At 46.1% G+C, this 17,705-nt stretch overlaps 1 protein-coding gene across 1 annotated transcript in view; it reads right to left on the bottom strand.

Annotated features, from left to right (window-relative positions):
• LOC307205503 (hemicentin-1-like) overlaps positions 1-17,705 on the bottom strand; it is a 157,725-nt gene that overhangs the window by 96,040 nt on the left and 43,980 nt on the right. Inside the window, exon 7 of the mRNA XM_079957927.1 lies at positions 15,001-15,303. Coding sequence (XP_079814053.1) covers positions 15,001-15,303 — 303 coding nt within the window. The remainder of the gene's footprint in view (positions 1-15,000; positions 15,304-17,705) is intronic.

Here is a 17,705-nt window from a genome sequence, read left to right as displayed (position 1 = left end):
TGCCTCCTCCTTAGTATCTGTGTTACACTTGTAGCTCTCAGTAGGTCAGGTGGGGACAGAACTTGAATTAGTTGGCTCTACCTCTCGTTGACTCTGGCACCACCTATGGTTGGGCTCTCTAACTTCCACCTTCATCATATGTGCAAATTCTCCTACAAACTGAGCTCCATAACAAAGATCACTGTGGCATTGCCCCACCCACACGGGGAACTGGGTTCCAGTGACCAACAGTGCTTTTTTCCCTTTAAAAAATGTTTAGGGGTACTCTCATTTTCCCACTCATTGAAATATGGCTGCCAATGATGCCAAACTTAGATTCACAAAATGTTTAGGGATATGTGTAACCCTGTGTCCCCACAGAAAAAAAGTACTAGTAACCAAGAAGCAGCTGTCTCTTGACTGGGATTGATTGATATGTGTCTGTTCCGCAAGGAGCTGAGCCCAAAGTGGCTCACAGCAAACTTTCAAAACACAGAGCACTGGAAATACAAATGTACAAAATACAGAATATGACAGTAAATTAAAAAATGACAGAAATAAACAATTTGGCAAGTACAGAATAAATTCAATATTAAACTCCACCACCCAAATGGGGGCTTAAGTACATAATGACCGCTCCCCACATAAAACAGGGGGCCCCTTTTGCATGGTCGCGCGCAGCACCCCCATCCCATACGGCTTCCTGCAGTACAGCCTGGATTCGCCCCTGCCAGGCAGGACACCTAGAGGCCTACCTTTGCCAGTTGCCCAATCCCAGCTGGGGAGGTGTTGCCAGGAGAGAGTTGGCCAGGTAAGGGGAGGGATCGCCCAGCCCACACACAATAGTGGGCAGAATTTACCTAGGAATCCTCACTGGCTTCACAGCTTCTCCCACCCTGCCCTCCCTCAGTTAAGCCTTCTTTTGCAGGTTAACCGCTTCTTCACAGGTACTCGGGCGCTGCTACATTATGGTTGCTGTTAAAGGGTCAGAAAGGAATTTTCCTGCATTGGCAGGTTTTGCCATCCCCGTAGCAAAATGTCACAACTTTGGTGGTTTCAGGCCTTGGGTAGAATCCTTTAGTCTATCTTCCCTAAATTGTGGTGGCGGGCATGAAGGGGTGACCCACGCCCCCTTGTGGTGATGATCCCAGGGTTCCCCATTAAAGGGGGTGTTTTCAGGGGAGGCATTGGCCATATGCCAATAGGCTGTCATTGCTCTCCAGAGCCAGCTCAGTCCCCACACATTCTGGATAACCCTGATGTTCCCCAGATCTGGGAGGGATAATTGCCCAATGCCTAAGCCAAGGTCTCCCTACATTTGAAGTTTTAATAAAGTTGTGGTCAACATTTTAATTCCATAACACATTGTCTTGAGTCATTATTCCACTTGGGTGTTGTCCGGAGTTGGGGGGGTCTCTGCCTGTCTGTGCAAATACAAAGCAACACAAGAGATAACTGACAAAAACATTTCTGGCCCTGGTCTTGCTACACTCCAAGCAGTGTGGCTTAAATACAGTTCAGAGGTGAGGGGAACATGGCATACAGCTGAGCTCCCATGTCCTTCTCCAGAGGAGTCTGGCAACTGCAAGAGGCAGATGTCAGGGAGGACAATCATGGTCAGTCTCTTCCCCAGCCTCCTGAAGAAACCAGCTGCTGGCACAGATCTTACTGCTACGTTCTGAAGAAGAAATAAAAAGTAATGTTTGCTTCTCTACGGAAGTGTAGTGCTGTGTGTGGTTTGTAGGGGAGGAGCAGAATAGCTGTTTGCAAAGATTGGCCAATAACAAAAGTCTTGTGACAGATCAGGGAAAGGAAAAGAAATGAAAAGAGCTGGCAGCTTTTGCAGACTGAGGAGGCTGTTACAAATTTAACAACAACAAAAAGCATTCTACTTGCCCAGATTTTTATTTGCTTGAAAGAGGTTCAAAGAAGCAAAACTCACATGTCACTAAACCCCAAAGGAATGTTCATATGCCCTCAAACCCCAAAATTAACTGAAGAGGCGGATCAGGAACATCAGAACCTAAGAAGATCCTGTCAGTGGCTCATCTAGCCTGGCATCCTGTTCTTCTCACAGTGGCCAACCGGATGCCTGTGGGAAAGTGGCAAGCAGGACCTGAGCGCCAGGGTGCTCTCTCCTTCTGTGCTTTCCAGCAGCTGCTATTCAGAAGCATGGCTGTCTCCAATGGAGAAGGCAGAGGAGAGCCGTTCTGCCTAGAATCCCTCAACAGTCTTCTCCTCCACAAATGTATCTCATCCTCTTTTCAAGCTGTACAGGATGTTGGTCATCACTGCCTCTTGTGGGAAGATGCCTCTCCTGTGGGTGGTGGGATTGTGGTAGTTAAGAATATAGTTGGGTGTGTGATGAACCATGGGGTGAACGAAGGTTGTGGGTGTTTCTCATTGCCTAGAGAGCCTGGCAGACAGCGCTGGAGAGGAATCAATGGCCCCAGTGCATGTTGGCACCAGTGACATGGGGAAATGTAGCCTAGGGGTCCTGGAAGCCAAATTTAGCGTGCTGGGTAGCATATTGAAAGTCAGGACCTGTAAGTAACCTTCTCTGAAATACTACTAGCTCCATATGCATGGCCAGAAAAATTATTATTATTATTATTATTATTATTATTATTACTACTACTACTACTGGTGGTGGTGCCTCTGGTTATGTACTTAATTCATTCCAGAGGTCTGTTCTTAACCTGAAACTGTTCTTAACGTGAAGCACCACTTTAGCTAATGGGGCCTCCTGCTGCTGCCGCGCCACTGGAGCATGATTTCTGTTCTCATCCTGAAGCAAAGTTCTTAACCCGAGGTACTATTTCTGGGTTAGCAGAGTCTGTAACCTGAAGCGTATGTAAGCCGAAGTACCACTGTATTATTATTTATACCTCGCCCATCTGGCTGGGTTTTCCAAAAGATTAAAAGTACATAAGTCATTAAAAACTTCACTAAACAGGGCTGCCTTCAGATGTCTTCTGAATATCAGATAGTTGTTTATTTCTCTGACATCTGATGGGAGAGCATTCCACATGGCGGGCACGACCACCAAAAAGCCCTCTGCCTGGTTCCCTGTAACTTTGCTTCTCACAGTGAGGGAACTGCCAGAAGGCCCTCAACGCTGGACCTCAGTGTCCGTGTTGAACGATGGGCGTGGACACGATCTTTCAGGTATACTGGGCCAAGGCCATTTAAGGTTTGAAAAGTCAGCACCAACACTTTGAATTGTGCTTGGAAACATACTGGGAGCCAATGTAGGTCTTTCAAGACCAATGTTATGTGGTCTCAGCGGCCGCTCCCAGTCCCCAGTCTAGCTGCTGCATTCTGGATCAGTTGTAGTTTTCGGGTCACCGTGGACTATTGCCATGCACCCTGTAGAGTGCATTGCAGTAGTCCAAGTGGGAGATAACTAGAGCATGCACCACTCTGGCAAGACAGTCTGCAGGCAGGGAGGGTCTCAGCCTGCGTACCAGATGGAGCTGGGAGAAATCTGCCCTGGACACAGAATTGACCTGTGCCTCCATGGAGAGCTGTGAGTCCAAAGTGACTCCCAGGCTGCACACCTGGTTCTTCAGGGGCACAGTTACCCCATTCAGGACCAGGGAGTCCCCCACAGCCACCCGCCCCCTCTCCCTGCAATCATTAGAATAGTATTAAATAATAATAACATATAAAAGTTAAACAGAAATCCACTCAACAGTTACAATAAATAATGTCTAAACTATAATCAATAAAACAATGGCAAGCTACAATACATAAAATTATACAATAATAATACAATACAAATTGAGAAGCAGAGACTAGAGGGTGGAGCAAGGCAGGTGGAAGGAGGCCTTGCTTGATGGAGTCTCTCCCCTCACAGAATGTGAGTTCCCAGCAAGTGCCAAAATACATTGACCCTGAGATTGGGGGGGGGAGAGGGACTTTCAGGGAGGAGACCTATTCTCCAGATGAACTCAGCATTAGAGCTTTTCACCCTATGCATTCAGCTTTTCTTTGCAAGGACTTACCCAGGGAAGAGAAGATCAATGGACCAAAGGAGAGAAGGATCACAAAATTCATGAATATTTCTGGTCAGGAATAGAGGGAGCCTCAAGTGTGGCTTCTGCTGGTGGAGAGTTGATTTGCCCACAGTTCTACGGCAACAGGCTTCTGCTTTTATTCCCAGGCTTTTATTCCCAGGCATAAGAATTTTCTTATTCCCAGGCATAAGAATCGCTGAAGCGCACAGCCCCAAAGCTCTCTTTAAGAGGGAAAGGATGCAAAACAATTGACATAGTGAAACCGTCTTCGAGGCTGAGAAAGCTGTCAGCTAAAGACAGGAAACGCTCACGTGGTGCCCACACAGAATTTCAAAACTTCTGTAAGTCAGTTGAAGGTCCTATCTTTCGCACTATGACAACATGAGGCATTAACTTTTTTGTATCTATGTTCAGTTTACTATCTATGTTGCTTTTAGCACTTAGTTTGAATCATAAAATCATAGAATGGTAGAATTGGAAGGGCTCCCAGTGGTCATTTAGTCCAACCCCCTTCAATGCAGGAATCTTAACTAAACCATCCATGACAGATGAAATCCACACTTGTCTAAATTTTGCTTTGCTGTTTAGCAGCCAGTTAATATGTACAAACATGCATGTACTGGGAAAATGTGTGCACATCAGTGCATGAATGTTTTGTATGCATAAATCATAAAGTGCACAAAACAATACTAACAGTGAAAATAGCACAAAATGTGTTAAATTAAGTAAAATTGCTTTGCTAAAATGGAGGGAAGAGGAGATGGGACCCCATGGACACCAGGGAAGGTCTCTGTGGGCAAATGTGCATCCAGGGTCTCTAGCCCAGCTTATTTTGAGAAGTCCAGGGGGAGAGCAAGCCACTCTGGGATGGATATGGGTGGTGCTGAAGCTGGGATCCTGCCCAAATTGTTGAACTTGTGACCCTCTCTCTCTCTCTCTCTCTCTCTCTCTCTCTCTCTCCTTTTGAAACATGACACCTGAAGAACTTCTCTGCCTTAAGACAAAATACACGTTCAAGCTTCTCAAAAACTCTCCACCTCATCCCACAGTCTGATGAGGGGTGAGGTTGGCAGCACCTACTCTTTGGAACTCCCTGCTTATTGACACCAGACAAGCACCATCACTTTGCTGCTGTTAAATATTTGCCTCCCTCCCAAAGGAAAATCTCTTTTGTGGATGTTTTGCCAGGGAGAAGAGTGAAAACAACCTTGTGTTCCAGTCGAATGTATTGTTGCAAAAGTTGGGTGCCTGCCCCTCTCTCTGTCCAGTTGTGGCAAGAGCCCATGGGATCCCAAAGAGGAGCTGTGTTCTTTTGGAGAATGGCAGACATGGCAGAGACATGGGTTTATTCACCCATTTATACCTTCTGTCTGCATGGAAGGAGTTCAAGCTCAATAGGAGAAGAGAGGCGAGGCAAGGCAAGGCAAGGCGCCTGGCTTGAAGAAGCCAGAGACCTCTGCTGTTTCCAGCAACAGGAAAGCTCAAGAGGATTGTTTTATATACTCTGTCTGCGGCTGATGATGAAGCCATTTCTGGGACTCCTTGCACTCAATGAGACCCTATCCATAGTCACTGGATAAGTTTTGGTATGTTGCTCTCTGTCCTGGTCACAAGACCTTTGGGGCCAGTGTTGAAGGCTGCTGGATAGGCTATAGCTCCGGTTCAACTGGCAGCATTGAGAGATCTTCAATGGGTCTTTCAACAGAGGGACCCTCAATGAATTCCTCAGCAGTGGCTCCTGGAGATGTGCCTGACCTCTCATGTAATGTTCATTCTCTGAGGGATCTGTTTCTGAGATTGTACAAGAAGCGAGAGAAGGAAAGTATTTTCTGGGTAGTGTGGAACAGCTTGAGAATTCCTCTTTCTCCGAGTCAACCTGCAGAGTTGGTTTATGGGATTCAGCATTCAATCTGCATTGGAGAGAAAATATGACAGGAGGAACTCTGGAGATGCAACTTCTAAAAGAATTTCTGGGCATTTGGGCCCACCTGAACCTGAAGTCCTGTCCAAGTCCAATGTTCTCCAAGAAAGGATACCAATTTGCCTAAAAGCAGGCATGTCCCCCGCACCTCTGGCAACTCCAAAACAAGGGAGGGGGTGGTGGAAAATGTCCTCTGCCTCCCCCACTGCCCCGATCCCGGCATGGTGGCAGTGATCAAGAAGGAAATGGTTCTGGTGGATATGCTCTCTGGTGTCAGGGCACCTGAGAAGGCAGCCCAGGAAGGCTGCACTCTGCCTTTCACCAGGAAGCAGAAGGAGGACAATGACCAGGATCAGGGCCATCTTTAGCAGATGCAGAGGCCTCTGCGGGGATCCCTCTTCTCCTGAGGAGGCTTGGGAAGGAAGCTGCACACTTGCCAGCCATATAGTTGGCGGTGTGCAGCTGGTGGGTGTGCAGGGAAAGGGGAGGCCTCTAGCAAAGCCACGCAGCTCCCCCACTCGCTGGGGCGTCCCTGAGGGGCCAGCGCCCTGGCACAACAAACCACCAACACCAATGGCAAAATTAAAATTTTATACTATATAGTGAGAGATATGTATAAGGGTCTGGTGACACCCGTTTCAGTGTATCTGAAGAAGTGGGCATGCACACGAGAGCTCATACCAATAACAAACTTAGTTGGTCTCTAATGTGCTCCTGGAATGGATTTTTTAATTTTTTGTTTCGACTACTGCAGACCAACACGGCTACCTACGTGTACCTAGAACCAATGGCAAAGACAGCTCTGTGCTGCCTGTCAGTTCTTAAAACAATACAGAGCTGACAGAGCAGTGTTGGCAACTGACTCGAGCAGTGAAGGCTGAACTAAGATAGCCCAGACTCTGTGACCCTGTAATTACCGTATTTTTCGCTATATAGGACGCACTTTCCCCCCTCCCAAAATGAAAGGGAAATGTGTGTGCGTCCTATGGAGCAAATGCAGGCTTTCACTGAAGCCTGGAGAGCGAGAGGGGTCGGTATGCACCTACCCCTCTTGCTCTCCAGGCTTCAGGAAGCTATCTGCAAGCCTTTGGAGCCCGTCAGGCTCTGAAGGCTTGCAGATAGCAGGCAGCAGCCCGAATCCCGGGGAGCGCAGTGCTGTGCACCCCGGGCTTTGGCAGCTATCCACAAGCCTTCTCAGAAGGCTTGCAGATAGCAGCAAGCTCCAGGAGCGCAACCTCTCTGCCGCTCCCGCACCCGTTCTGGGGGCTGGGGTCGGAGGAAACTCGGGCTTCCCCCGCCCCAGCCCCACAGCTAAAAAGGAAGCCAAGACAACGAGCGGGAACCATCCCACTAGCTGTCCTGGCTTCTGCCAAAGCCGCGTGCAGCCTCTGGGGGCTGGGGGGGGGGAATAATTTTTTTTCTTCTTTATTCCCCCCCCCAAAAAAAAAAAATCTAGGTGTGCCCTATGGTCCAGTGCGCCCTATGGAGCGAAAAATACGGTACTTAATATATCGAAAAGTAATAAAACAGAAAGTAATAATGCGTGCCGTGTCTTGTGTGGGAGAGATGTAATAAACCTGACAGAAAATATAAGAACAACCTATAACTACAGTAACTGGCCCAGTAGTACATTCTTACTAAATTTCATATGCAGCACACAGTACACAAGCATTACATTTATTTATGCATTGTCAGTTCAAGTAGCCTCTCCACAGAGGTTGTGGGTGGAATAAAATTATATACTCTGTCTCATTTCATAAGAGAAAAGAACGGAAGCCAAGTCTCGCCAAAAGTGTCTGTTTTTGAAGTGCCTATAATTACCCATCTATGGCAAGTAAGGAGTTCAGATAGAGCCACATTCCAAATGTTATTTACCCAGATTTCAATGTGAATCTCTATAGGGTGTTTCCTGTATCGGGCTATGGTAATTCGGGCTGCTGATAATAGTAAAAATACAAAGTCTCTGCATTTAAGGTTATTGTTTAAATTTGAGTCTAATGATAACAAGGCAAGAGCTGATGTGGGTGGAAGGGATTGTTGCATAATTTTGGGGAAAGTGTGAAACACCTTTTCCCAAAAGGAGTAGACGAATGTGCAACTCCACCATGCATGAAAATGAGCCCCTCTCTCCGCAGCCTTTCCAGCATAAGAGAGAGAAGCTAGTACTTATTTTGGCTGGATGGGATGGAGTCCAGTGCCAGCAAAAGGTAATTTTAAGAGAAGCTTCTGCAGATGAGCAAAGATGGTTTGTAGGGATGGGTTGTGCCAAATTGATTTCCATTCATTATCAGGAAACTGGCCTGTTTGAAATCCGCTTGTTCTTGCTGTTGCTGTTGTTTCTTTAAGAATAACAGATTGCAACATTAATAATAATAACATAAGGAATAAATGCCTCCCCAATGTATCAGATGATTTCACTAGTATATAAAACAATCACCCCATCATTACTCTGCACACCAATCATCTCACCTTATCATCACGATCTTTGGGGTGGCTCCTGAGCTCCAGATACTCTCCCCTTCCTCTGGCATTACAGCTGTGGAGTGCAAAATGAGACACATTATTGAGTCCATGGCAGTGACCAATCTCTGACTCTCGGGATAAGCAGAAGAAAGGAAGAGGTATATTTGGTAGGAAGCCCCCATCTCAGGAGAGATGGGAAGATCAACAGAGATGGTCCTACTTCTTCTATGCCTTTCTAATCTGATCTTACAGAGCATCCAATTCACCATCACCATCTCTATCACCATCAGCATCGCCATCGCCAAAAGATATATGAGGGCAGTGATAAGCAATCGACTCCAACGCGAGGGTCCAAACTGTCCACCTGCAATGAGTGGGAACATTTATATAATTTAGCAGAGGTTAAACGATCCCCTGTCTGAGTTTATGCAGTGACAAGCGGGTTGCTAACATGTTTGAGTCCTATCAATAATTGCACCTTCCTGGTTGATAATCCCTTTCCATCCCTCTTAAAGAAAACACACATGAATCTGAATCCTAGTAACATAAACTACTTTACTATCAGATTCATTCAGGTTTAAAGAGTTGTTCCTGAAGGCAGGCTTAGGTTGCATAAACTATATACTAGATAGTAGTGAGTCATGAGAAGACTGCATCTGAGCAGTTACCACTTAACACTCCTTGCAGCAACCGAGCAACCAGCTGACAAAACTGCCTGCCACATAGAGGCAGTTAGTCCTCTCGGAACGTTGGCCTTGACTGACAGCTTTATATCCCACACAATGAACGTCATAGAATTGTAGAGTTGGAAGGGGCTACTAGAATATTCTAGTCCAACCCACTGCATTGCAGGACTCTTTTCTTCAAGGTGGGTCTTGAACCCATGACCCCGAGATTCAGATTCTCTCTTTTTTAAAAAAATAATATTTATTAAAAAATTTCCAGAATAAAAAGGAAAGATAGCAAGCAAGAAAGAAAAAACAAATATGATTTACACTTGGTTTCAGTGGCATCTTTCCCGGACTTCCCCCCCCCCTCCCCCTCTTGTATTCCATTTCCCTTAAATTGATTCCACAGATTCTTACCCCAAATTTTAAAACCTTATTTGTAATTTTAAATAACCCATTTATTCCAAATTAATTTATCTTATTTATCTTAATGAACCATTTCTCCTTATATTTTATATAATTCCCTAAGATCGACCCCATTTCCCTTCCACGAATTCCCCTATTTTCAAACAACAAACATGAAAAAAGAAAAGAAAGAAATAATATATAATTTTACAGCCTTTGGATTCCAAATCCCCCCCCCCCCATTCCCCGGTTCCAATCCCCAAAGTTCATCCATTGTCTACTGCCAGCCTGGTGTATCCACGTCTATATCTCAACTCCACTTTGCCGTCTTTTGATAGCTTTTAATTTCAGAAAGTCCAATCTCGAAAAAAACTCTCAGAAAAAGTCATTGTTCTTCCATCCAGACCTCTATGTTTAAGAGTCTAACTTAAATTCTTTTTCTTGGTCCTTTTAAAGTCTGGATGTTCCAAATACTCCGGCTTCAAATTTGGTCCAGCTCTTATTCCTCAGGTTGCTTTTTCCTGTTCTGCTGCAGAAACCTTCTAATTCAGAAACTTCTTGTTCTCCACAGAGGCTTTTGTTATTCAGGAACATAACTTGCGTCAAGTCCCTTCCTTTCTTCAATAGATAAATCCATTGTCTCTTTTAGTATAGAAACCTCTGTAGACAAAATAATGCTTCGTTTTTGCAGCTTTCCCAAGAGATAACAGATCCTGCTCAAATTCATAGTATTTTTCCACTTGCTGCTACTGTTGCAATGTCCCAGCCTCCCTCTAGAGGGAATATGGTAACTTAATTTCTTTCAAAATCAGACCCAAAAGTCAAATAACTTGTTGCCTTTATTTCCAATAATTTATGTCCAAATTGTAACAAATCTAACCAGCAAAGCCATCGTAACAAAGTTCTCTTTTATTTTCCTGCTTTGACAGCTACTTTGACAGCTGTCAAAGTTTCTGTGTCTCTTCACCAGTCTCTCATAGCGGATCGTTCCCGGTTCCCGGGGGGGGGGGTTGCATTTTAGTTCCCACAAATCAGTCTTCTCCTCCAGCACAATTATTGTAATTCCTCTTCGTGAAATTAAAAATTTTTTTCAGGTAAACAAGTTCATCTCTCGATCTTAGTTGTCAAATCCTTGCGTTGAGCCATCTACAACAGGGTGGGACGGACTTCCTTTTTGCACTCCCTCCGCTCGCTCCAAATTCAAAGATCAAATTTCCCTTTTAAGTCCAATCAATTTACTCACGGGTTGTTCCTTTTAGTCCAAATCCGAAATTTTCAAAGAAGAAGTCGTTGCTCTCCGCCGAATGGCATGCGGCTTCGCTGGGCAGGGGAAGCATTGGACTCACAGCACCACACACACCCCCGTCACCCGCTCCGCAGCCTTTAAAAAGGCTCCTTCGCGGGTCGGGGGGGCGCAAACGGTGCCCGCCGAGTCACCAAGTCCATGGGCATCTCCGCCCATGGTTTTTGAGGGTCCCCGCGTCGCTGGCACGGCAGGACCCGACCCCTACCCAGCCGACTCCCTCCGGAGCTCGGAGGGAGTCCGCCATTCGGCGATGGCGCCGACCCGGAAGCATGGTACATCCATTTTTGTTGACCCCTTGAATTCTCGCACGTTTCCAGAATATAATTTAAAATTAAATTCAAATCCCCTAAATAAATATTTCTTTATATTACTCTTGCTATAAATATCCTCACCTCACACCAAAATGAGTGAAAACAACCTTGTGCTCCAGTCCAATGTATTGTTGCAAAAGTCTGCTGCCTGCCCAGTGGTGGAAAGAGCCCATGGGACCCCAGGCATGCAAAGAGGGTCTGTGTTCCTTTGGAGAATGGAAGACCCAGCAGAGACTGCTGTAGCTTTAAGAAATGGGGTTTATTCACCCATTTACACCTTCAGGCTACATAGAGGGAGTCCAAGCTCAATAAGAAAAGAGAGTCAAGGTAAGGCAAGGCATCTGGGTTGAAGGAGTCAGAGACCTCTGCTGTTTCCAGCAACAGGAAACCTCAAGAGGATTGTCTTATATACTCTGTTTGCGGCTGGTGATGAAGGCATTTCTGGGACTCCTTGCACTCAAGCAGACCCCTTCCATAGTCACTGGATAAGTCTGGGTATGTTGCTCTCTGTCCTGGTCACAAGACCTTTGGGGCCAGTGTTGAAGGCTGCTGGATAGGCTATTGCTTCGGCTCAACTGGCAGCATTGAGAGATCTTCAATGGGTCTTTCCCCTGAGGGACCCTCAGTGAATTCCTCAGCAGTGGCTCCTTGAGATGCTACTGATCTCTCATGTTGGGATGCAGTCTTGAATCTCTGAGGGATCTGTTTCTGAGACTGTACAAGAAGTGAGGGAATGAAAGCATTTTCTGGATCGTGTGGAACAGCTTGAGAATTCCTCTTTCTCCGAATCAACCTGCAGGGTTGGTCTGTGGGATTCAGTGTTCAATCTGGATTGGAGAGAAAATATGGCAGGAGGAACTCTGGGGATTCAACTCCTAAAAGAATTTCTGAGCTTGGGGCCCACCTGAACCCTGGAGAAAATTAAAGTCCTGTCCATGTCCAGCATTCTCCAAGCAAAGATACCAATTTGGCTAAAAGCAGGCATATTCCCTGCACCTCAGTTCCACTCTTTAGGGCTAGCTTTTTAATTCCACTGGAGAACTTGTCATAACTAAGTTCATTAGAAAGTGGATGGAATTGCCCATTTTTGAATTGACCAAATTATGTCATTTCTATTCCCTAGGACTCAGTTATTATCAATGATAAAATTTGTATTTTGGGAAGAGCTGGTGAGGGGAGAGTGCAATCCTGTTGGGTTCACTGGGGGGAGGATGTGGGAAGCAGAGCCTTGTGGCCAGAGGGCTGGATTCTCCATTCACTAGCTGGTGAGGGGGGGGGGCAAATCTGCTCACTTTAACTGGGCATGCATGTTCTCCTGATGGGAACAGGATCTTTGCCCAAGCTGCCTGCCTCCCCTTGTGCCATAATCCATCTGTTAGGTCTTTTGATCAGGAAATTTGGGTCACTGGCCTGTTTTTGTTTTTTCAATCCAAATAACATTTATTGGTCTCAATGAAAATGTCAGGGATGTTCCCATTCTGACAGACAGTGAGGAATCCAAAGAGGAGGGAGGACAAGCTGGGAGGAGTAGAAACGGGAGTCTTACACACAGTGAGAAGGAGATAAGCCACTCTTGCTCTGGCATGCTGCCTCAGGGCCGTCTTAAGCATATCCAGCGCCGTGGTCCAAAGATACCTCTGACGCTCCCCTGGCAACTCCAAAACAAGGGAGGGGGTGGTGGAAAATATCCTCTGCCTCCCCCACTGCCCCAATCCCTGGTGTGGTGGCAGCAATCAAGCAGGAAAATGTGCTGGTGGACATGCTCTCCAGTGTTGGGGCACCCGGAAAGGCAGCCTGGGAAGTCTGCACACTGCCTTTCGCCAGGAAGCAGGAGGACAACAACTGGGTTCAGGGCCGTCTTTAGCAGATGCAGAGGCTTGGGAGCTCTGCGAGGATTGCTCTCTTCCTGCAGAGGCTTGGGAAGGAAGCTGAATGCCCGCCATATAGTTGGCAGGGAAAGAAGAGGCCTCCCAAATGTTATAAATGCCTCCCAAATGTATCAGATGATTTCAGTGGTAGATAAAAACAATCACCCCATCATTACTTCGCACACCGATCATCACACCTCATCATCACCCACCATATTCTGTGTGGCTCCTGAGCTCTGGATACTCTCCTCTTTCTCTCGCATCAGAGCAAATATCTGTGGAGTGCAAAATGAGACACATTATTGAGTCCATGGCACTGACCAGTCTCTGTCTCTCAGGATAAGCAAAAGAAAGGAAGAAGAAGAAGAAGGAGGAGGAGGAGGAGGAGGAGGAGGAGGAGGAGGGGGAGGAGGAAGAGGAGGAGGGTAGTAGTAGTAGTAGTAGTAGTTTGGATTTGATATCCCGCCTTTCACTCCCTTTAAGGAGTCTCAAAGCGGCTAACATTCTCCTTTCCCTTCCTCCCCCACAACAAACACTCTGTGAGGTGAGTGGGGCTGAGAGACTTCAGAGAAGCGTGACTGGCCCAAGGTCACCCAGCAGCTGCAGGTGGAGGAGCGGAGATGCAAACCTGGTTCACCAGATTACGAGACTACCGCTCTTAACCACTACACCACACTGGCAGGAAGCCCCCATCTCAGGAGAGATGGGAAGAAGATCAATAGAGATGGTCCTACCTCTTCTAAGCGTTTTGAATATGATCTTCCATTGCATCCAATTCACCTTCACCATCACCATCAGCATCACCATCACCATCATCACCAGAAGAACTATGAGGCCAGGGATAAGCCATGGACTCCAACTCGAGGGTCCAAACGGTCCACCTACAATGTGTGGGAATGTTTATATAATTTAGCAGAGTTTAAATTATCCCCTGTCTGAGTTTATGCAGCGACAAGCGGGTTGCTAACTTGTTCGAGTCCTATCAATAATTACACCTTCCTGGTTGATAATCCCTTTCCATCCCTCTTAAAGAAAACACACATGAATCTGAATCATATTAACATATACTACTTTACTATCAGATTCATTCAGGTTTACAGAGTTGTTCCTGAAGGCAGGCTTAGGTTGCATAACAGAGAAACTATATACTAGATATAGTATTGAGTCATGAGAAGACTGCATATATTGAGTCATGAGAAGACTGCATCTGAGCAGTTACCAGTTAACACTCCTTGCAGCAACTGACCAACCAGATGAGAAAACTGCCTGCCACATAGAGGCAGTCCTCTCAAAATGTTGGACAGCTTTATATCCCACACAATGAACAATAAGAGTTTCTCAATGCATACTCTAATAACAAATGCCAGAATGAGTCTCACAGAATCATAATATTGTAGAGTTGGAAGGGACAACTAGAGTCATCTAGTCCATCCCCCTGCATTGCATGAATCTTTGGCCCAAGATGTGGCTTGAACCTGTGATCCCAACCAACCAACTGAGAAAACTGCCTGCCACATAGAGGCAGTTAGTCCTTTCGGAACGTTGGCCTTGACTGACAGCTTTATATCCCACACAATGAACATCATAGAATTGTAGAGTTGGAAGGGGCTACTAGAATATTCTAGTCCAACCCACTGCATTGCAGGACTCTTTTCTTCAAGGTGGGTCTTGAACCCATGACCCCGAGATTCAGATTCTCATGCTCACACCTGGCCGAGAGCAGTGGAATAAATAACAAGAGATGAGCAAGTGTTGCTAATCTTTCCCATTCATATTGCAATGATTTGGTCTGTGAATGCCCTGTCAGACACACTTGCCTGCCCTGAATCAATGTCTGAAGCTAGGAATAGAAGGAGATGGGGGCAGCAGCAGCAATTCACAGGATGAGATCCGTCTTCAAGGAGCTCTGTGTATGCTCCGATCCTGCTCACAAGCATGCGAAGAGCAGCATTTATTAATACAAACACATCTCCTCAAGTCTCTCATTTTAAAGGCTAGCCTGCCTTTTCGTCACAACAAAGACCTCCTCTGCATAATGAAGGAAAGGATGTATTGCTCACCTTCATCACTCTGGCAGATGTTGAGCAAGTCAAAGGAGGCTCTCTTTTGGTCAACAGGATTGCTGACCAGGCAGGTGAATGTGGAGTCCAAAGAACTGTTCCAGTAGAAGACACGGAGCTCCCGGCCATTGTCAGAAACCTGGTACTGATTCACACTCTTTCCTAAGGCCCTGTGCGAACCCCCTGTTTCCCAGGAGACACTGAGCTCTTCCCTTCCAGGTGTGTGGCATCTCAAGGTCACATTAAATCCACCTGGAGTCTTGGATTCCACTTGGTGGTCTATCTGTGGTGTTGGCACTGGCTCTGTGGAACACAAATGAAATCAGCACAAGGTTTGGGTCCCATATGCTTCCCAGTACCTATGTAATGAAATGGTGCTGATCCTATTCCATGAGCCAAACAGGGAAAGTAATAACTTACCATAAACAGTGAGGTTGAAACGCTGTTCTTGAAATTGTGTCTTATTAAACCAGATGCGAGTATTGTAGATTCCACCATCATCCAACTCCAGGTCTTTGATCCTCAGTGTTGTCTCGTCCACCATGTCTAGCCGTTGTCCAAACCGGCCAGTGGGACTTGGATGGTCTTGGTTCCGATAACTGAATTCCCCCAGCCAGTAGCCCAGGTCACGCTTTTGGGGGCGGAAGTCCCATTCCATTTTCTGAACTGTTATTCCTTGAGATACATTGGCAGGAAACAAGATCGATCCTCCCAGGATTCCCTTCACCTGATGAATTGGATTCCCCACTACATGCCTTAAAGTTTCTAGTGAGGGGAGGGGGGGGGGAGATACAATCAAAGGGGAAAATTAGTATCATTATTGTTTTTAGCTCCATCATGAGTTCCCAGAGCAGGTCACAGCAATTTAAAATGCAGCCTTAAAATGTACTAGGGAGGGTCCTAACAATTATTTCGCAGAGGACTTCCGGTTTTGCCGCCATGGTGAACAGCAGTTCCAATGATAGCAGACCCCGGGCACGCAGCCAATTAAGGATAATTTGAGATTAATTATCCTTGCAATGCCCCCTTCTCCAGGGTCGGGGGATGGGGAGAGCTCTCACTCACAGATTGTCTGATACCTGCCTCCTGCTCCTACAGAATGCAGGGCGGAGGGGATGCTGAGTGCATAGCACTGCAAGCACCGGAAACTCTCCAGCGCTGTCACCATGAGCGGAGATTCTTCTGTTTTTTAAGATATATCAGAATTCAGACTTAAGAAACAGGCATGTTCTGGAAGAAGGAGGGAAGTTAACCTGCTAAATGAATCATCCACTGAGTGCTAAGGTCTCGATCCGGAGAAGATTTTCATTCAGTTTGGATTGGTATGCGGTGGAGAGAAGCCTTTACTTTTTCTTTTATATAATGGAAACTCTACACTAAAGGTGCCGGGTGCAACTCTGTAGGGAGGGACGTCTACAATTTAGCAGTCTATCACAAAGAAGGTCCTCTCCTGGGCTGGCACTCCCCCAACTGTTTGAGGGAGGTGAAACTACCAAGAGTGCCCCTAGTTTTAACAGCTGAGAAGGACTATGATGAAGAAAGTAGTCTCTCAGGTATTTGGGACCTAAATCAAATAAAGTTTACAATATCCAAGATTAATCTTAACTGTTGCTGAATTCAAAACAAAATAAAAAAATTCCTTCCAGTAGCACCTTAAAGACCAACTAAGTTAGTTCTTGGTATGCGGTCTTGACTATGCTACCACTCAGTGGATTTGTAACTGGCTGACTGACCGAACCCAAAGGGTGCTCATCAATGGTTCCTCTTCATCCGGGAGAAGAGTGACTAGTGGGGTGCCACAGGGTTCTGTCTTGGGCCCGGTCTTATTCAACATCTTTATCAACGACTTGGATGATGGATTCAAGGGCATCCTGATCAAATTTGCAGATGGCACCAAACTGGGAGGGATGGCTAACACCCCAGAGGACAGGATCACACTTCAAAACGACCTTGACAGATTAGAGAACTGGGCCAAAACAAACAAGATGAATTTTAATAGGGAGAAATGTAAAGTATTGCACTTGGGCAAAAAAAATGAGAGGCACAAATACAAGATGGGTGACACCTGGCTTGAGAGCAGTACATGTGAAAAGGATCTAGGAGTCTTGGTTGACCACAAACTTGACATGAGCCAAAAGTGTGACGCGGCAGCTAAAAAAGCCAATGCAATTCTGGGCTGCATCAATAGGAGTATTGCATCTAGATCAAGGGAAGTAATAGTGCCACTGTATTCTGCTCTGGTCAGACCTCACCTGGAGTACTGTGTCCAGTTCTGGGCACCACAGTTCAAGAAGGACACTGACAAACTGGAACGGGTCCAGAGGAGGGCAACCAAAATGGTCAAAGGCCTGGAAACGATGCCTTATGAGGAACAGCTAAGGGAGCTGGGCATGTTTAGCCTGGAGAAGAGGAGGTTAAGGGGTGATATGATAGCCATGTTCAAATATATAAAAGGATGTCACATAGAGGAGGGAGAAAGGTTGTTTTCTGCTGCTCCAGAGAAGCGGACACGGAGCAATGGTTCCAAACTACAAGAAAGAAGATTCCACCTAAACATTAGGAAGAACTTCCTGACAGTAAGAGCTGTTCGACAGTGGAATTTGCTGCCAAGGAGTGTGGTGGAGTCTCCTTCTTTGGAGGTCTTTAAGCAGAGGCTTGACAACCATATGTCAGGAGTGCTCTGATGGTGTTTCCTGCTTGGCAGG

This window comes from Podarcis cretensis (genome assembly GCF_951804945.1).
Source record: "Podarcis cretensis genome assembly, chromosome: 16".
In the NCBI taxonomy this organism is placed as follows: Eukaryota; Metazoa; Chordata; class Lepidosauria; order Squamata; family Lacertidae; genus Podarcis; species Podarcis cretensis.
This window is presented reverse-complemented; position numbering and strand designations above follow the sequence as displayed.